Below are 21,247 nucleotides of genomic sequence, written 5' to 3' on the forward strand. Positions count from 1 at the left end.
GCTGCCCTACACCACAGCCACAGCAATGCAGGATCCAAGCCACGTCTGCGACCTACACTACACCTCAGGGCAACACCAGATTCTTAACCCACTGAGCGAGGCCAGGGATCGAACCTGCAACCTCATGGTTCTTAGTCCACTGAGCCACGACGGGAACTCCTAAAATGGAGTTTGATATTAATCCTAATAATAAACTGAGCAGTTTTGCCTTCTTCCCCTAAAATAGCCAGACTGTGGAGCATATCGCGAAACTCGTGGAAGAACATGGCAGTGATATCTGGTGGACTCTTCCCTCTGAGCAGCTTCTCCCCAAAGAAGTCCTGTCGCAGGTACATTTCTTTTTTTCTTTGCTTTTTAGGGCCGCCCCTGTAGCATATGGAGGGTCCCAGGCCAGGGGTTGAATCGGAGCTGCAGCTGCCGACCTACACCACAGCCACAGCCATACCAGATCTGAGTCTCATCTGCGACCCACACCACAGCTCACGGCAATGCCGGAGCTTTAACCCACTGAGTGAGGTCAGGGATCGAACCCGCGTTCTCATGGATACTGGTCAGGTTTGTAATTGCTGAACCACTATGGGGACACCTCAGGTAAGTATCTGTCCGTATTTAACAGTCTCTGTGCGTATTGCATAATTTAATGACAACACGCGACTCCCGGGAGTTAAAAAGTACTTACACTGTCATGTGTGTTTTTGTTGAGCGAGGAAAGCTTGGTTTTTAGTGTAGCAGTAGAGCATGAGGGGTTCCCTTAGCATGTTGAGAGCCAGCGTTGATTCTGATTTGCTTAGCTGAGCAGATGTCCCTGTGACTGTGAGGGAGCACTGCCAACATTGGTCCATCTGGACTTGGGGACGTGAGGTCGAGGTAGCTGATGGCATCAGACTTCGAAAAATCCCAACTGGAAGACAGTTTCAAGGAAATTCAGTTTGTATTTACATTAGTAAATGTGTAATTAAGTGGCCACAGTCACTCTTGTGTACAAATGAAGCAATTGTTCTTAATACTTAAAAATGTCTTAAATTTCATTTTAAATTTTGAACTTAGGAATTCCCATCATGGCTCAACAGGTTAACCCAACAGTCTCTCTGAGGATGCAGGTTTGATCCCTGGCCTTGCTCCGTGGGTTAAGGAGCCAGTGTTGCCACAAGCTGCAGTGTAGGTCACAGATGTGGCTCAGATCCAGTGTTGCTATGGCATAGGCCGGCAGCTGCAGCTCTGATTCGATCCCTGGCCTGGGAAATTCCAAATGCTTCAGGTGTAGCCCTAAAAAGAAAATAAGTAAATAAATGAAATGTGAATGTAATGGTTGTAAGAATTTCATTTTCTTAAGCTTTGATTATTAATTGTAAATATTGTCATTTTTGCGGAATTAAAATGTTTTTATATGATCTCATTAGGTTGGTGGTCCTGATGCTTTGGAATACGTGCCAGGTCGGGATATTTTGGACATCTGGTTTGATAGTGGAACTTCATGGTCTTATGTTCTTCCAGGTAATTTGAAGTAATAGACTAAATACCAGCCAAACAATTTGGGCAATATATAAATGCTGTCAGTAGAAATTCATAAGCAAGAACTTTGTGTGTGTGTTATTTGGAAGTATATCTCCTGCTATAACATAATTTTACATCTGGAAGAGTCCTTAGAAATCATTTACTCCAGTGATTTTTAAACTGTAGAAAAATGTTTTCCAAATGAAATTTTATGTGGAACCGTAATACATAAGGTAAATAAAAATGGCAATTTTCTTCATCCTCTCAGCTCATTCTCCTTGACTCACCTGGCAGCCAACCCCCAGGGACTCAGTTCTGTAAGGCAGAGTTTGGAAAGCTCTGAAATCGCGTGACCCCATAATTACTCAGAAGAAGCAATGAGGTTGAATTAGAGTCAGATTAGGTGCTGGTCGCCTCACAGCCTGGTGTCAGACGGGAGCTCAGGTACCTGCTCTTCCTTTCTCCTCCTGTTCACATCACAGCTCCCCTGCCTCCGCAGACAGCTAACTAGTTTATACTTGCTTTTTTAGTGGCTGAGAGGAAGGAGAGATTGGGCAGGAATCAGGAGGGAGCAGCTGTGGGCACACGTGAGAGGATGTGTTTGGGTGTGACACGGTTTCATCAAGGATGCTAAGTGAGAGGTTGGAAGAAAATGACCCACCGCTTCTCTGCACCGTGACGTTAAAGACAGGTGGCGGAGAAGCACCCGTGCATCAGGTGGTTCCTCCCATTGCTACCAAGTGCTGGCTTTTGCCCAACAGATCCTGCTTGCTTTCTGGAGCAAAGGAGTGTGGGCAAATAGCTTGCCTGCTGGGCTGGCCATTGCTAAAGGGATACTTCCAGTACGAGGCCTCGTTATTGGGATGGCCGTGATTCCTGCAAGGTGATGGCTTAGCAGGTGCATGTTTTCCTCCACCGGGGTCTGCCTTTCAGCTTAGGAAATTTGAAAAGCAAAATACATATAATTTATGTTTTAGCTGTATTATAGCTTAAATATACGTCATGATTCATAATGATCAAATATAAGTTAACATTTTAATGCAATTTTTATGTAGCAATTTTCAGAATTATGATTTCATAAGCTTCTCCCACTGTTCTGAAGAGAAAATACTGCTTGTTTAGGTACTTCGTCACCCTAAATTATATTGAAAACGTAGGCACATAACACTACATAAGGTAGGTATTAGGGTAGGTAGTGTCATAAACAGAAAGCAGGGTTACCTCTTCCTGCATTTGGGGCAGCAGGCTGAATTTCAAAAAAGAGGAAGCTGTGTGTTGAAATCGTGCTAGTATAGTATATTTGAAAGTTCAGGAGCTGCTTCAGCCCTGGTGAGAATTGGTGCTCCTGGCGTTGTTGCTTTTTAATGTCTGCAGTGCAGTCACGTTACTGAGTCCCTCAACTGTAGGTTATACTTGGAGCCATTGATTCTATTAAACTGCATGAAGGTTGTCATTGGAACCTGTCTATGCTACTGTCAGGGGTACTGACAGAGTTCAGTGATACCGCTTCTAGTTTGTGATGTTCTTAAGTATTTGACAGTGACAGAAACAGTTGAGTAAATAAAAGATGAAAATGCACCTGGTGAAAAATTAATTTTTCCTTCCATGTCATATTTAGGTAATTCAAAGAAAGAAAATTATTTGTCACCCAAATATGCACATGCATAGGAGGCTCCTGGAACATAAACTGTATGTTCACAGATGATGCACAACCCAAACTTAGACTGTAGTTCCTCCTTTGTCTCTCAGATCTTATATTCCTCTTCCTCAAAAAAAAGTAAAGAAATAACAAAAATCTTAGGAAATTGATCAGCAAGAGTTAGTTTAATTATATTGCATCCTATCTTCCTCTCATTTATTCTTTCATGATGAAATATTTCAAAAGATAAATAGGCAGAAAGAATGAGCTGGAAAGGTGTCAAGTTACGAGACTGATTCATGGTTCAAAAAACCATGAAACTAGGTGATTTTCCTTTGAAAATTAAAAAAAGAGCAGTTGCCTACATTCCTGGGAGGCTTATTGTGCTTTGCACTCTCAGACGGCTTGTGTTAAGTCTGATATGAAGTGATGCAGTGTCTGCATAGAGTAGATCATTGCAGAGGAAAATCAGCTTGATTCTGAGCTTAATTACCTGTCTTCACCAATATCCACAGATGTTCGACAAGGTGAACTTGATGATTGTATAGGATACATAGCTAGTTTTATGTTTTGCTGGCAGATTTTGTAGCCGTGAAAGAGATTTGGCTTCTGAATTTTGACACCAGGTCAAGTACCTGGTGCATTTCATTGTGAGTGAGTTTAAACTCTGTGGAAGTTAAGGAATTGAAACTTGAACTCTTTCTGAAAGGGAATGGCATTTTCAAGGGAATTATGTATAGGTGATAAGTCATATCTCTATTTCTAAAACAAACCATTTACCGAAGACATGAATTATTATAGTGATTTAAAGATAATTAATGCTCGGGTTTTTAAAAAGATAGCTCTGCATCTTGGCTCGGTTTAAGTTCATAGCAAAATTGAAAGTACAGACCCCCGTCGCCTTCCTCACTCTCTGCATCCTGTCAGAGTGGTCTGATTCGAGGACCCTCTGTTGGTACGTAGTTTACATTAGCGTTCACTCACGATGGGGTACATTCTGTGGGTTTTGACAAAACTATAATGGCGTGTATCACACACAGAAGAACAGTTTTATTGCCCTAAAACTCTTCTGCTCCACCCATTCCCCTCCTTCCTTGCGACCCAGGGCAACCACTGTTCTTTTCACTGCCTCCATAGTTTTGCCCTTTCCAGAGTGTCACAGAGTTGGGGCCAGTGTGTAGCTTTTTCAGGTTGGCTTCTTCTACTTAATAACACGCACTCAAGTTTCCTCTGTGTCTTTTCAGGCCTTGGTAGCTCACATCTTTTTAGTGCTGAACAATATGTCATGGTCTGGATGTACCACAGTTTATCCATTCACCTGCTGAAGTAGTCAGTGTTCTAAATACTTATTCTACATCATTTCTGATTTTTTTTTTTTTAACAGAGAAACGACTTGAATAGAGAAAAGAGAACATTTTTGGAAATAGAAACATAGGTTCACAAATAACTTTTTTTCCATTTTTTATTACTCAATTACATTTATAGTTGTGCAATGTCATCACAACCCAGTTTTATAGCATTTCCATCCCACAACCCCAGCGCATCCCCCCACCCCCCAAACTGTCTCCTTTGGAAACCATAAGTTTTTCAAAGTCTGTGAGTCAGTATCTGTTCTCCAAAGAAGTTCATTTTGTCCTTTTTTTAGATTCCATATGTAAGTGATTGCATTTGTCTGACTGACTTCACTTAGCATGATCATTTCTACGTCCATCCATGTTGCTAAAAATGTCGGTGTTTCATTCCTTTCAATGGCTGAGTGATATTCCATTGTGTATATGTACCACATCTTCTTGTTCCACTCCTCTGTCGATGGACATTTAGGTTGTTTCCATGTCTTGGCTATTGTGAATAGTGCTGCAATGAACATCGGAGTACATGTGTCTTTGCGAGTCATGGTTTTCTCTGGGTAGATACCCAGGAGTGGGATTGCTGGATCAAATGGTAGTTCTATTTTGAGTTTTCAGGAATCTCCATACTGCTTTCCACAGTGGTTGCACCAATTTACAATCCCACCAACAGTGTACTAGGGTTCCTTTTTCTCCACACCCTCTCCAGCATTTATTGTTTGTAGACCCTTTGATGATGGCCATTCTGGCCAGTGGTAAGGTGGTACCTCAGAGTGGTTTTGATTTGCATTTCTCTAATAATGAGTGATGTTGAACATCTTTTCATGTGTTTTTTGGCCATTCGTATGTCTTCTTTGGAGAATTGTCTGTTTAGATCTTCTGCCCATTTTTGGATGGGGTTGTTTGTTTGGTATTGAACAGTAGGAGGTGTTTATAAATTTTGGAGATTAATCCCTTGTCGGTCGATTCATTTGCAAAGATTTTCTCCCATTCTGTAGGTTGTCTTTTTGTTTTGTTTAGGGTTTCCTTTGCTGTGCAGAAAATTTTAAGTTTAATCAATTCCCACTTGTTTATTTTTGTTTTTACTGTCATGACTCTAAGAGGTGTGGACTGGAGAAAATGTTGTTGTCGTTTATGTCGGAGAGTGTTTGGCCTGTGTTTTCCTCTAAGAGTTTTAGAGTGTCTGGTCTTATACCTAGGTCTTTAATCCATTTGGAGTTTATTTTTGTGTATGGTGTTAGGAGTGTTCTCATTTCATTCTTTTCCATGTGGCTGTCCAGTTTTCCCAGCACCACTTATTGAACAGGCTGTCTTTTCTCCATTGTATATTCTTGCCTCCTTTGTCATAGATTAGTTGACTGTAGGTGCGTGGGTTTAATTCTGGGCTTTCTGTCCTGTTCCACTGATCTATATTTCTGTCTTTGTGCAAGTACCATATGGTTTTGATGACTCTAGCTTTATAGTATAGCCTGAAGTCAGGGTGCCTGATTGCTCCAGCTCCATTTTTCTTTTTCAGGATTCCTTTGGCTATTATGGGTCTTTTGTGCTTCCAAACAATCTTTAAAATATTTTGTTCGAGTTCTGTGAAAAATGCCCTTGGTAATTTGATAGGGATTGCATTGAATCTGTAGATTGCCCTGAGTAATATAGACATTCGATGATATTGATTCTTCCAATCCTAGAGCATAGTATGTCTTTCCATCTGTTTGTGTCATCTTTGATTTCTTTCATCAGTGTCTTATAGTTTTCGGAGTATAGATCTTTTGTCTCTTTAGGTAGGTTTATTCCTAAGTATTTTATTCTTTTGGATATGATGGTAAATGGGATCTTTTCCCTAATTTCTCTTTCTGATCTTTCATTGTTAGTATATAGGAGTGCAGTCAATTTCTGCATATTAATTTTGTATTCTGTGACTTTGCCAAACTCAATGATGAGCTCTAACAGTTTTCTGGTAGAGTCTTCAGGATTTTCTAGGTATAATAGCATGTCGTCTGTAAATAGTGATAGTTTTACTTCTTCCTTTCCAATTTGGATTCCTTTTATTTCTTTTTCTTCTCTGATTGCTGTGGCTAGGACTTCCAAAACACTATGTTGAATAGTAGTGGGAATTCTTTCAGCTTTTCACCGTTGAGAATGATGTTAGCTCTGGGATGCCATATAGGGCCTTTATTGTGTTGAGGTAGATTCCTTCTATGCCCTCTTTCTGAAGGGTTTTTATCAGAAATGGGTGTTGGATTTTGTCAAAGGCTTTTTCTGCATACAAATAATTTTTTAAACATTTTACCCTTTTAAGGAAATATACAATACTATTTTAAAAAGAGCTTAATTTCCAAACTTAGTTATTTTTTTTAGCATATTTTTAGTAATTATTTTTGGTTTAAATTTTATTATTTTTTTTAGGGCCACCCTTGCAACATATGGAAGTTCCCAGACTAGGGATCAAATCAGAGCTGTAGTTGCCGGCCTAGGCCACAGCCACAGCAGTGCAAGATCCAAGCCGCATCTACGCCCTACACCACAGCTCAGGGCAACGCTGAATCCTTAACCCACTGAGGCCAGGGATGGAACCTGCGTCCTCATGGATGCTAGTTGGATTCATTTCTGCTGCGCCACAGTGGGAACTCAAGTTACCATCTTTTTAGTCTCCTCTTTTTTTTTTTTTTTTTTTGTCTTTTGTCTTCTTAGGGCCACACCTGAGGCATATGGCGATTCCCAGGCTAGGGATCTAATTGGAGCTGTTGCTGCCAGCATACACCAAAGCCACAGCAATTCAGGATCCCAGCTGCATCTACGACCTACACCACAGCTCACAGCAATGCTGGATCCTTAACCCACTGAGCGAGGCCAGGGATTGAACCTGCAACCTCATGGTTCCTAGTTGGATTTGTTTCAGCTGCGCCACAACGGGAACTCCAGCTATCATCTTTTTAGTCTCCTCCTTTTGTCCTTGTCTTTTGTGACCTTATGTTCATGGTTTATTTTGTGGAAGATAGTACCTCAGCTTGGGTTTGTGTGATGTGTTCTTGTGACTGTGTTTAGACTGTGCATTTTTGGCAGGACTGTTCGAAAAGTGACACTGTGTCCTTTTCAGTGCGTCATGTCAGAAGTCACTTGTCTTACTGGTGCTGTTTACCTTTGATCACTGGGTTGAGGTGCAGCTGGCCCATTTTCTCCATGGCAGTTACTCCTCCCGCTCCCCGTAGTAACTGCTACAACAAGTACAGCGGACCCGTGAACAGCTTCGGGGCGGGCACTGACCCTCCGTGCTGTCACAGTTGGCCCTCCACTTCCCTGGTTCTGCATCTGTGGATTCAAACAACTGCAGATCACATGGTGCCCTCTGTGGTAGTGAAAAAATCTTTGTATAACTGGACCTGCGCAGTTCAAACCTGTGTCGTTCAAGGGCCAACCATATCTTGTAGGGAGATGCTTCAAGACCCGAAGTATCCTGTTTTCTCACCAAATGTTCACCTAGTGTTTAAGTGTTTGATGATTCTTTTTTTTTAATGATTTTTTTCTTTCTTTCTTTTTTTTTTTTGGTCTTTTTGTCTTTTCTAGGGCCGCATGCACGGCGTTTGGAGGTTCCCAGGCTAGGGGTCTAATCGGAGCTGTAGCCACCAGCTGATGCCACAACCACAGCAATGTGGGATCCGAGCCACATCTGCAACCTACACCATAGCTCACGGCAACACCGGATCCTTAACCCACTGATCGAGGCCAGGGATCGAACCCGCAACCTCATGGTTCCCAGTCGAATTCGTTAACCACTGAGCCACGGCAGGAACTCCCTTCTTTTTCCATTATAGCTAGTTTATTTTACAGTGTTCTGTCAATCTTCTGCTGTATAGCAAGGTGACCTGGTCACAAATTTATATATGTTCTTTTTCTCATATCCTCCGTCATAAGTGACTAGATACAGTTCCTGGTGCTACATATTTGATGATTCTTTTTTTTTTTTTTTTCTTTGTCTTTTTGCCATTTTTTGGGCCGCTCCCGTGGCATATGGAGGTTTCCAGGCTAGGGGTCAAATCGGAGCTATAGCCACCAGCCTACGCCAGAGCCACAGCAACGCAGGATCTGAGTGGCATCTGCAACCTACACCACAGCTCACAGCAACGCCGAATCCTTAACCCACTGAGCAAGGGCAGGGATCGAACCCACAACCTCATGGTTCCTAGTTGGATTCGTCAACCACTGTGCCACAACGGGAACTCCCATATTTGATGATTCTTAACTGAAATGATTGTTACTTATGATGTTTAGCAAGTGGTCCCTTATTTCAGATTTTTAAACTCTTGAATTAACTGTTGTTACTTGTTAAATGCTAAAGGGGCTCTCAAGCTTGTGTACGTATGTGTCCCCCAAACTTGAGAATAAATTATTTGTAGAGCAAATGATTTTCTTTTCCCATATTTTTTTGGAAAGGCTCAACTTTTATTTCTATTTATTGAAAAAAAAAATTGAGGGTGGGGCATGCTTGCGGCATGGAGAAGTTCCCGGGCCAGGGATTGAGCCACAGCAGTGACAACACTGAGTCTATAACCACTGGGCCACCAGGGAACTCCAGAGACTTAATTTTTGAAGAGCATTTTTAGGTTCTTTAAAATTAAAAGGCAGGTACAGAGATTCATCATAAACCCCCTGCCCCCACCCGTGTGTAGTCTCTCCTGGTTCGCAAGATCTCCCACCAGGGTGTGTATGTGGCAGGTGTTCAGCCTACACTGACACATCATAGTTTACAAGGGTTCACGCTTGGTGTCGCGTCTTTACGGGTGTGGACAAATGTATGATGATGTGTATCCATCATTATAGCGTCACCCAGGGTATTCACGGCCTGAAAAATCACCTGTGCTGCCTCTTCATTCCTCCCCCTTCCACCAGTCTGACATCTCAGACTCTGGCTCGTAGGGCTCTTTTATGGTTTGCTCATATTTTGACTGGGTTGTTGTCAAATTAGAAGTTAATAATTTGCTCTTTATAAGACATTTTTTTCTAACTTGTTTAATACCTTCGTTACGTGCATTCAACCCCTGGTCAGAATGTCTAGGTTTATTATTTATTTATTTGTATTCTTTCTTTCTGGTTGTTGTTGTTTTCCTTATTTTGTTTTGTTTTTTTAGGGCCGTCCCTGCGGCATATGGAGGTTCCCAGGCTAGGAGTCGAATCAAAGCTGCAGCTGCTGGCCCACACCCCAGTCACAGCAACGTAGGATCCAAGCCTCATCTGCAACCTATACCACAGCTCATGGCAATGCCGGATCCTTAACCCACCTGTGTCCTCATGGATCCTAGTTGGGTTCATTACCGTGGAGCCACGACAGGAACTTCCAGATTGTCCCGATGTAGGCTCCGTGCCTACTGCTTACTGTCTGCATAACCTTGGGCAGTTATAAGACCTCTCAGAGTCTCACTTTCTTCATCTGTAAAGTGGGGGTCATAGTAAGACCTGCCTTGTAGAGTTGCTGTGAGACTCAAGTGAATTAACACGTAAAGTTAGGAGATGCTCAGCGAATCATTGTTGAATTAATAAAAACAGTAGTTTATTTTCATAAAAGGTTTAACTGGAAACATTGATACTGATAATTATTATGAGTCAACCCCATAATTTAGATAATATTGTAGTTATCTGCGCTTTGGGAGATCATACTCCAAGGTTTATTTTCTTGATCTTGATTAATAAATTGGCAATGAGGGTACAGCCCAAGGGAACGCAGGCCAGCCCTTGGGGAGAACATGACACAAGAAATAAGTCACACGGTTACTTTGAATGTTTTAACGCTGATAAATTTCATTTCCACTTTCCTATTTTAATTAAGTTTCTCTTTTTTCGTATTTATTTTTGAGGTACTGACCAAAGAGCAGATTTGTACTTGGAAGGAAAAGACCAGCTTGGGGGTTGGTTTCAGTCTTCCTTGTTAACAAGCGTGGCAGCAAGGAGGAAATCTCCTTTTAAGTAAGTATCCACCTGAGCTGAACACTTCGAGGGTTTCTGCTGAGTCCTTGCCGGTGTGTGAAGCATTGTGCTGAGTACAGAGGGAGAGAGAGAGAGAGAGAGAGAGAGAGAGAGAGTGTGTGTGTGTGTGTGTGTGTGTGTGTGTGTGTGAGAGAAAGTGATGAAACAGTGCCCTCGATTAGCGTGCCATCTTCAGTCTCATGAGAGACGTAAGTTTGAAGTTAAAAAACAGAGACAAAAGGGAGTTCCCATCATGGCTCAGTGGTGATGAACCCACCTACATGAGGACATGGGTTCGATCCCTAGCTTCACTCAGTGGGTTAAGGGATCTGGCGTTGCTGTGGCTGTGGTGAAGGCTGGCAACTACAACTCGGATTCAACCTCTAGCCCGGGAACCTCCGTGTGCTGCGGGTTTGGCCCTAAAAAGCAGAAACAAACAAACCAATGGAACAGCAGGTATATTTCTCAGATTATGTTTTTGAAGATAATTTTGTGGTAGTAATTGTTTTTATTTTTGGCCATGCGCAGGACGTAGAAGTTCCTGGGCCAGGGATTGAATCTGAGCCACAGCAGTGACAATGCCAGATCCTTAACTGCTAGGCCACCAGGGACTCCATAATATTTACCCTTTTTTTTTTGGCTTACCAGTAGCACATGGACTTCCCAGGCCAGGGATTGGATCGGAGCCACAGGCCACAGTTGTGACCTACACAGCAGCTGCGGCAACACCTGGTCCTTTTTTTTTTTTTTTGGTCCTTTTCGGGCTGCACCCGAGGCATATGGAGGTTCCCAGGCTAGGGGTCAAATTGGAGCTGCAACCGCTGGCCCACACCACAGCCACAGCAACGCCAGATCCGAGCCAGGTCTGTGACCTACACCACAGCTCAAGGCAACGCCGGATCCTTAACCCACTGAGTGAGGCCAGGGATTGAACCCACAACCTCATGGTTCCTAGTAGGATTCGTTTCCGCTGTGCCACGACAGGAACTCCAGCACCAGGTCCTTTAACGCACTGTGCCAGGCCAGGGATCGAACCTGCATCCTGGCTCTGCAGGGACACCACCAGTTCTGTTGCACCATAGTGGGAACTCCAAAATTTTTTGACATACTTTTTCCTGCTTAGTTGTTTTTTTTTCCCTCTCTCTACCACCTCAACTGTGTCATGTGTAAGTGAAGTAGCAGCCAGGCTAGAGGTTGGATCGCAGCTGCAGCTGGGGCCTATGCCACAGCCACAGCAACATGGAATCCCAGCTGCATCTGTGACCTGTGCTGCAGCTTGTGGCAATGCTGGATCCTTAACCTATGGAGTGAGGCCAGAGGTAGAACCTGTATCCTCATAGAGACAGTGTTGGGTCCTTAATCCACTGAGCTACAAGAGGAACTTCCTGGATAGTTTTAATGATCAACATCAGTATATGATAGATGCTCAGGTAGTAATTGTTTAGTGAATATAAACATAAAAATTTTTCTTGGAGTTCCTGTCGTGGCTCAGTGGAAACAATCTGACTAGCATCCATGAGGACACAGGTTTGATCCCTGGCCTCGCTCAGTGGGTTAAGGATCTGGCTTTGCCATGAGCTGTGGTGTAGGTCGAAGATGCAGCTCGCATCCACCTTGCTGTGGCTGTGGCGTAGGCCGGCGGTTACAATTCTGATTCCACCCCTAGGCTAGGAGCCTCCATATGCCACGGGTGGGCCCTAAAAGACAAAAAAAAAAAAAAAAAAAAAAAAAAATGTTCTTGTATAAGTAGAGAGATTACTGTTTAACAATCAGGATGAGTAGGCAGTTAGGAATTCGAGTTTGGAGCTCCCACTGTGGTGCATCGGGATTGGTGGCATCTTGGGAGCCCTGGGATACAGGTTCAATCCCCAGCCCAGTACAGCGGATTAGGGATCTGGCATTGCAGCAGCTGCAGCTTAGGTTGCACCTGCAGCTCAGATCTGACCCCTGGCCCGGGAACTCCACATGCCATGGGGCAGCCAAAAATAAATATATAAAAGAATTAGACTTTGAAGGAAAGTTTTCATACATAAACTTTGATGAAAAAATTGTTTTTGTGTCATACTAAGATAACTCTTTTAAGCTGTAAGTCAGCTTCACAAAGACCATCACAATTGTGTTTCTTGGGCCAGTGATTGAACCTGTGCCAGAGCAGTGACCCCAGCCACTGAAAGGACAACACTGGGTCCTTACCCTCAGTGCCACAAGGGAACTCCTGTGTTGATAATTAAAATAGCTAATGTGTGTGTGTGTGTGTGTGTCTTCTTAGGACAGTGGTTGTTCATGGATTTACCCTTGGAGAAAAGGGAGAAAAGATGTCCAAGTCTCTTGGAAATGTCATTGACCCCGATGTTGTCATCAACGGAGGACAGGTAGGTGGCTCCCTGACAGATCATTTTATTTTTGTTTTAAGGCTCTTAAGTTGGCAGCCAGAACCCTTAATATAATTTCTTTGGTGTAAAAGAAACCTCAGAAAACTACATTTTATACTAATAGCAAATGTCTGACCATGTTTTAAATGCAGACTCTCACGTAATGTGATTTTTGTTTTTTTTTCCTAAATGGAAGGGTTGGGTTGTGGGCTTTCTGACCCATTTCAGGTCTGAGTATCCAGTTAGATCCTCAGCCCCACTCTGTCTTTTTTCATTGCCTGAACTTTAAAACTTTATACACTTTAGTTTTACAGTTAAACAGGATAGGAGGAAAGAAAAAAAAAACAAAAAAACGGGATTGCAACGTCTAAATGCATGTTTCGTTATTCTTGGAAATTGTACACTTTCAAACAAGTCATTAATGAACATCAAATCTGGGGTTTCTGATACTTTATTTCAGAGCTGCTTTCATTTTTTATTTCCCTCCTTGGGCTTCTTACCGCCCTCCTGGTGTCCAGTGATCAGTTCCCATTGTCAGAGCTGCTGGGGAGGGTTGAGCGGGCAAAGCAGCCCTCCCCGTGCCCGCACCCGCTGCCCCCTCGCACCAGGGCCCAGGGTGGGTCGGTGGCTGTTCACAGACACGCTGGCGAAGGCGGGCATCAGCGCCTGCACACCGAGCAGGACCGCAGCCGTGCTCTGCTTTCCTCCAGTGTTGTTTTGTAGACGCAGCCTGATCGCTGGGGTTGCTCGCCCTCGTTTCATTGCAGTGCGGGTGTGTTTTATGTTCGCCTTGTGCACAGACACTTCTGAACAGGAGTCTTACCTAAAGTATTTTTTGTTCACCACATTGTGATCAAAAACTATTTGTGTGTCTGTGTGGTTTTTCCTCCATAAAAAGGACCAAAGCAAAGAGCCTCCCTTTGGTGCTGACGTCCTTCGCTGGTGGGTCGCCGAGTCCAACGTCTTCACGGAAGTGACCATTAGTCCATCCGTGCTCAGGGCTGCCAGGGACGATGTGAGCAAGGTCAGAGTCACTTACTACACCTGAATGAATGTTTACCCAACTGCTGTTAAAAAAGTGAGGGGAGTTCCCATCACAGCACAGTGAAAACAAATCCGACTGGGAACCATGAGGTTACAGGTTTGATTCCTGGCCTCGCTCAGTGGGTTAAGGATCCGATGTTGCCGTGAGCTGTGGTGTATGTAGGTCACAGTCATGGCTCGGATCTGGCATTGCTGTGGCTGTGGTGTCGGCCGGTGTCCTAGCCTGGGAACCTCTGTGTACCGCAGGTGTGGCCCTCAAAAGACAAAAAAGACAGAAAGAAAAAAAAAAAAGCGAGGGGAGTTCCCGTCGTGACTCAGCAGAAACAAACCCAACTCGTATCCATGAGGACGCAGGTTCGATCCCTGGCCTCACTCAGTGGGATCCTGCATTGCCATGGCTGTGGTGTAGGCCGGCACCTGCAGCTCGGATTCGACCCCTAGCCTGGGAACCTCCATATGCCACGAGTGCATCCCTAAAAAACAAAAGACAAAAAGGCATATTTTGTTGGCACTGCACAACTGAATGAAAATGAACCCCCTATGTTGTGAGCTTTTAAAAATAATCCCAGTGCTAATGTACTTGTTTAAAAATATCAATAGTGGAGTTCCTGTCGTGGCGCAGTGGTTAACGAATCTGACTAGGAACCATGAGGTTGCGGGTTCGGTCCCTGCCCTTGCTCAGTGGGTTAACGATCCGGCGTTGTCGTGAGCTGTGGTGTCGGTTGCAGACGCAGCTCGGATCCTGCGTTGCTGTGGTTCTGGCGTAGGCCAGGGGCTATAGCTCCAATTCGACCCCTAGCCTGGGAACCTCCATATGCCACAGGAGCGGCCCAAAGAAATAGCAAAAAGACAAAAAAAAAAAAAAAAAAAAAAAGTAATGCTAGTAATTTTATACCCTATCTTTTTATATTTTATCATGATATGAAATTATGCTAGTTTTGTATACTTTGTATGTGTTTAATAACCATTCACATTTATTCCGTTTATTTTTACCTCTACAACATTCTTCCCTACACAACTGAACAAACTGTGCCACTGACAGGGAATCTGACCGAAGGTTATAAAGAAATATCTTGAAAATCAGTTTTTAATGTATAAAGTACAGTGGTTGCTTCTATAACTGAGCTTTTCAAATGAGTTTTTTTTTTTTTTGCACTTGTGTAGCCTTATTTAAGAACGATATTCAGATTAAGTATCCTATCAAGAATTTAACATGAATTGGATAAAAATTATAGAGAAATAAAATAACTTCTCGGTAATAATTGGACTCCTTTTTTTCATTGCATTTTTTTCCTCACTATTCGTAGCTTAGGAATACACTCCGCTTTCTTTTGGGGAATGTGGCTGGTTTCAACCCAGAAACAGATTCCGTTCCTGTGAATGATATGTACGTCATAGACCAGTACATGCTGCACTTACTGCAGGATTTAGCAAACAAGGTGAGTCTGCACTTAACCAGCTCTTGGAAACAGCACTGTCGTGCGTGAAATTCGGGTGCCTGCGAGTGGAGCAAACCTCGTTAGCAGCAGGAACTGAAGCGCTGAACTCGGTCGGTTCCGTGCATTCCTGGGTGACCAGGCAGGACGTCTCGTTTTCTTGGCTGGTTTCTCAAGATCCTAGAGGAGTTACCTGGTGGAAACAGCAGGCCCAGGCTTCCCCTCAGACCACATTTTTCTCTCAAAATCAGCTCCGTGTATTTCTCTAATAGGAATAAGTGGGAGTTGTACTTTATCTGCAGGTGTATAGACATCCACGTCTCAAAGTACAGAAATAACAAGTGCTGATTCCTGTGTATCTTGTAAAATATCTTCTCACGTAGAAACACAAATAATTTGTGTTCTCTCAAAAATTGGAATTTCTTCCACATAGCCTTCAAGTCAGAGTTGTTCATGCAGATTGTTGCCCAGTTTTACTTTTCCGGCGTCCAGGGGGAAACACGGGTGACTTACACGCTTCGTTTTGCTGTTTCAAAGCAGCTCGTAGCGTCATCATTGAACACCTGACCTTGTGTGGTCGTCTGGTCGTCTCCAGGGTAGAGTATTCAGGGTTTTCTGAGGACGGCAGGCGTTGACATCGGAAGTGCTATTTCTGAGATTCCGCAGAGGCCTCGTGTCTTGACTGTGTCGTATCTGTCTGCCTCTGACACACATCTGGAAAAGGACTAGATTTCGCTCGCGATGGACGTGCATTTTGTTTGTTATCCCAGCTTCCAGGTTTACTTTGGCTTTGTTCCCTAGGTCACCGACGCATACAAGCAGTATGATTTTGGGAAAGTGGTTCGGCTGTTACGAGCATTTTACACCAGAGAGCTCTCCACCTTTTACTTCAGCATAATCAAAGACAGGTAGGTCTGAGCCGGTGCTGAAGCACTCGCCGCAGTTCCTGCACGTCTCCTCTGCCTGGCAGACGTCGGGGAGCAGAGGCGAGCCCCGGGCGCTGCCCTGCGTCCGCATCGAGGAGTTGGGGTCCTGAGTCAGGGCCGATGAGGAAGGCTCGCCCTGCCTCTCAGGGGCTGTGTGCGTTGGGGCAGCTCATCGTCTAACCTCAGGTTCTCTGTCTATAAAATGGGGGTGCTAACACCTCGCTCTTCACGTGGCTCTGAAGACAGAATGTAACGAGGCGCTTGATGCCGCCTTTGGTTCCTTGAAGCGCGCGCTGCGGGCGTCGGCGCCGCCGTGCTTGTTGCAGGAGGGGGCCGCTCCTGGGGGTGGGGACAGACCGGTCCCGTCGTTAATATGGTTCTGTTGCTGGACATGCGTGATGCCCCTTGGGGGGGCTTGGTGCGAAGTCCTCATTTCCTGCCTCCGTGTGCAGGTGACACGCGTCTTTACTTAGTGGCTCAGCCAGTGTGAGGTGTCAGCACCTCGGGGACCTTCCACTGACCGCCCTGACAGGGCCCCGGGGACGGCGAGTCACATTTTAAATACCGTCACGTCACTTACCCTTTTTCCTTGAACGCCTCGTCGGGACTCGAGCGGCTGTCTGTGTGCAAAGCAGACGTGGACGTGGCATGGCTGTGCGGGGTGGTGGCGCACCTGGGGGCGTCAGGGGGCATCGAGGATGTTGGCAAAGACGTCGTGTGAGGGAACGTCCTGTCTTTCGATAGAGGCGGTGGAGCCTTCGGATCAGGCCCTAAGGCAAACCTCGGCCTGAGGCCGAGCCCACGTGGGCAGCCGCTCACGCGCTGTTCTCTGTTCTGGTCCAGGCTCTATTGTGAAAATGCAAAGGATCCCAAACGCCGCTCTTGTCAGACCGCGTTAGCTGAAATTTTGGATGTACTGGTTCGTTCTTTTGCTCCCATCCTTCCTCACCTGGCCGAAGAGGTGTTCCAGTACGTGCCTTACGCTAAAGGTAAGCAAGATGGGTTTGTTCCCTGAAGGCTGAGGGGGCAGCTTCTGATTTTACCCACTTCACATGGGAGGCTCTTATTCGGAGTTCCCATCGTGGCTCAGCAGAAACAAATCTGACTAGTGTCCTGGAGGACGCAGGTTCGATCCCTGGCCTCACTCAGTGGGTTATGGATCCAGCACCACTGTGAGGTTGAAAACTTGGCTCGGATCCAGTGTTGCTGTGGCTCTGGCGTAGGCTGGCAGCTACAGCTCCAACTGGAATCCTGGCCTGGGAACCTCCGTATGCTGCGGGTGTGGCCCTAAAAAGACAACAACAACAACAAGCCACTTTTGCATCTACAGTGAGTGCTTTGAGACAGGATGTGTCTTGATCATTTAGTAGTTCCTGCACCTACTTGTAGGGAGTAGCGTGCATTTCAGGATGATGGCCTTCTAGCCACATTAAAGTACTTTCTGAAATTATAAACAGCTTGACTATATTGAGAAGACACTTTTTCTGAAATACCTTCCTAAATGTCAGGAATACGTTTTAGGTTTGACTAAAACAAAGTATAGTGCCTGTTGGAGAATAGTTTTATAGTAGTTTTTTTTCCAATTGTATTGAGCTTACAGAAACTATAGAATTTTAGAATGAGGATGAAAATTCACTCATGATCCTACTTAAAACCTGGAGACAACTGCTGTATTGGGATATTGATTTGATATTCTTCTCGGCATCCTCTGAGGTCTTACTCTCTATCTGATCATTTGTTTACCTTTCCAGATGTTGATACGAACTTTGATAAATATTTAGGATGGCTCCATACTAATTACCAAAAATAACCACTCTTATTTCCCATTAATAGTAAATAGTGGTTTGAGTTTTATATACAGTTTAGAATATATGTAAATTCATTCATTTTTTTTCTTTTAAAGAACCCAAGAGTGTTTTTCGTACTGGCTGGATTAAAACAAGCCCTATCTGGAAGAAGCCTGGGCTGGAAGAAGCAATAGAGGGTGCGTGTGCGATGAGAGATTCCTTTCTCGGGAGCATCCCTGGCAAAAACGCAGCCGAGTACGAGGTTATCCTTGTGATCGAGCCGGGGCTGCTTTTTGAGATCATCGAGGTAAGCAGCAATCTGTACCGTCCGAAATGGCGTTAGCGTCGTACAGCATCATGCGCAATTTGGTTTTTAAAAAAATCTCCGTGTAAATAATCTATTTTTTAAATGTATAAATTAGGAATCCTGTCTTCTAATATTGATCATTGCTTCTTTGTTTCCTACTGCTCACTGCTCCCTTTTTCTCCTCTTATAAAACGTGTACTCTGTTGCTGCTTATTGCTTTCTTAGAGGTTGAGACAGGACGAGGTAACCAAGTTCTGTTTGAAATGCAAGGGCTGTTTAGACGGCAGGTGACATCTGGCGGGAGTGTCAGGTGACGTCACAATTCAGAGTTGTGTGTTAAGGGTCTGGTTTGCTGGGAATGTTGTCTATTTGGGTTAGATTCAAACCAAATCCCAAATAGAGTTCTTTTTTCCATGGGATCTGAAGAAAACTCATTTGCTGCAGCAAATGATCATGTGACTTCAAAGCATTCACCCCGTTTTTTATTTTCAAGAGGACCCTCAGAAGTTTCGTCTTGGGGTTTATTGGCCAGCTGGGCTTATAGCTTAACACATTGACTCCAGATTTTTCTCTAGTGTCAATGTTTGAGCAGAAAATCAGCAGCGAGTATGCTTTTATAGTTTTACTAGTATCATAGTTTACTAAAAAATGACCATCTTATTGGGTCGGTAAGTTCAGTGTAAGTTTTTAGTAATGTAATTGAAGTGAGATTTGAGGCTTGAAATAGCTGCGTGGTATAAGATTGTTGGTCAGGTAACAATTTTGATAAGATGTTCACTTTTTTTTTTTTTACTTTTTATTGTTTAATTTTATGGTGATTTTTATTTTTTTCCGTTATAGATGGTTTACAGTGTTCTGTCCATTTTCTGCTGCACAGCAAGGTGACCCAGTGACACGTACACATGTACATTCTTTCTTCTCACACTGTCGTGCTCCCTCATAAGTGATGTGGTTCCCAGTGCTGTACACGTTCACATTTTTAAACCTCCAAGTTGAGGGAGCTCCCGTCGTGCCTCAGTGGCTAATGAACCCGACTGGGAACCATGAAGTTTCGGGTTCGATCCCTGGCCTCTCTCAGTGGGTTAAGGTGCCATGAGGTGCTGTGTCGGTTGCAGACGTGGCTCGGATCTGGCATTGCTGAGGCTCTGGTGTTGCTGTAGCTCTGGCATAGGGCGGTGGCTACAGCTCTGATTGGACCCCTAGCTTGGGAACCCCCATATTCTGCGGGTGTGGCCATAAAAAGACAAAAAAAAAAAATTTAAAAATAAATCTACAAGTTGGGAGGCTCAAGGCTCCATTTTACAAGCCAGGAAACTGAGGACCATGGACGCTGAGACCAGGCCACGGCTACGCAGCCCAGTGTTGGGCTTTTCCGCTGCGTGTCAGGCTTCCTTGGACTTCATTAGTTGTGTCAATAAGCTAAAAAAAAAAATACTGCTTGCTTGGATCATTTATATTAGAAAAAATCTTTGGGATTTTCGAAAATGTGGATGTATTTTCCTTAGGAATTGTACTACCTAGCTGTCTAATGGAGTCCTGGATCTGGCAGGTGCTAATTGAATGAATTTGTTAAAACCAAACTAATACCACTGAATCTTCTGTTTTCTCATGAGCTTTTTTAAAAGGAATTTCACATTCGCTCACAGGCTCATTTTGAAGACCAAAATCACAAAGGAAAACGCGGAAGTGCCTGTCACCTCAATTCCGCGTGCCTCCCAAGAGCCGAGCCCGGCCTCGGGTATCATCAGGCTGCATTGTTCCGTCTCAGCTCCGCTCCCCCTGTAGGAAGCGTGATTCAGGGCAGAGGACAAGCCTTGAGGCTGACAGGCTGGGGCTGGAATCACGGCCGCCCCTCAGGTTGGGGAGCTCCCATGACAGCCTCTCTGAGCGGGTTTCCTCATTTGTGGAGTGGGGTAGAAAACCCGGTAGCTGTTTTGTGATGCTTAGAGATTCTGGGTGACATTTAGCATCTAGCAGAGTGAAAGACCTGGCAGAGAGCATATTTTCAATAAATACTTTTTTCCCCCTTTTCCCGTCTTTACCTGTAGCATATGGACGTTCCCGGGCCAGGGATCCAACCCACACAGGGACAGCATCAGGTCCTTAACCCACTGAGCCACAAGGGAACTCCTCTCAATAAATACTATTGATTAGTTTTAAGTCAAAACCTTTTATACAGGTAGCAGTTGAGGCATTTAATAATATCAGCTCGCGGGGGGCGGGGAGTGGGTCCAAAGGGTTCTTCACCAAACACAAGGACTTGCAGTGTCTATTTTTATAACCTGTTTACGGTAAAAATTTAATAGTAACTTTCACATGCTCACCCCAGATGCTACAGGCTGAGGAGACGTCCAGCACCTCTCAGCTGAATGAACTGATGATGGCGTCCCAGACAACCCTGCTCCCTCGGGAACCACGGACATTGACCCCAGATGTGATGGAACGCAGAGGGACGTTTCTCATCAACTTGGAAGGTAAGGAGGTGGGAGAAACGAATGGTGGTCATGGGTCCTCTCCGGCCTCCAGTGACCTGCTCGTACTCTAGAGGCAGACATCCGCCTGGATACACCTTTCTACAGACACGGGTGACGACGGCCGAGCTTCTGAGTCAGCTGTCCGAGTGTCCTACCTGGTGACCTGGGAACACAGGGCCACGGAGGGACGAGGGAGTCAGTCAGTCTGCTTCCTCCGTTGGGCTTCTGTGTCCCCGTCTTCGGATGCTGACTACTGCCCAGTCCTGCCACCGTCCCCGGGGGGATTCTCAACTTTTTATCGTGCACACCCCAAATTAAAGTACATGTAGCCAACCTTGATGAGGAGTCAAGGAGGACGTTCTGTTGAACTCATCCCCTCAGTCGTCTCTCATAGGCAAGCATTTTGAAGCTATTTGTTTGGTAGGAGATTTTTTTTTTTTTTTCCTGTCTCTTAAGGGCCGCACCCGCGG

General features: G+C 44.5%; 1 protein-coding gene across 1 annotated transcript in view; it reads left to right on the forward strand.

The window, feature by feature from the left end:
- Positions 1 to 21,247, forward strand: part of IARS2 (isoleucyl-tRNA synthetase 2, mitochondrial) — a 54,176-nt gene that overhangs the window by 25,949 nt on the left and 6,980 nt on the right. Inside the window, exons 13-22 of the mRNA XM_005656783.3 lie at positions 227 to 329; positions 1,401 to 1,494; positions 10,323 to 10,431; positions 12,701 to 12,803; positions 13,702 to 13,827; positions 15,155 to 15,286; positions 16,085 to 16,191; positions 17,053 to 17,198; positions 18,113 to 18,303; positions 20,633 to 20,777. Of these exons, the coding sequence (XP_005656840.2) occupies positions 227 to 329; positions 1,401 to 1,494; positions 10,323 to 10,431; positions 12,701 to 12,803; positions 13,702 to 13,827; positions 15,155 to 15,286; positions 16,085 to 16,191; positions 17,053 to 17,198; positions 18,113 to 18,303; positions 20,633 to 20,777 (1,256 nt within the window). The remainder of the gene's footprint in view (positions 1 to 226; positions 330 to 1,400; positions 1,495 to 10,322; positions 10,432 to 12,700; positions 12,804 to 13,701; positions 13,828 to 15,154; positions 15,287 to 16,084; positions 16,192 to 17,052; positions 17,199 to 18,112; positions 18,304 to 20,632; positions 20,778 to 21,247) is intronic.

Source organism: Sus scrofa, chromosome 10 (assembly GCF_000003025.6).
Source record: "Sus scrofa isolate TJ Tabasco breed Duroc chromosome 10, Sscrofa11.1, whole genome shotgun sequence".
Lineage (NCBI taxonomy): Eukaryota > Metazoa > Chordata > Mammalia > Artiodactyla > Suidae > Sus > Sus scrofa.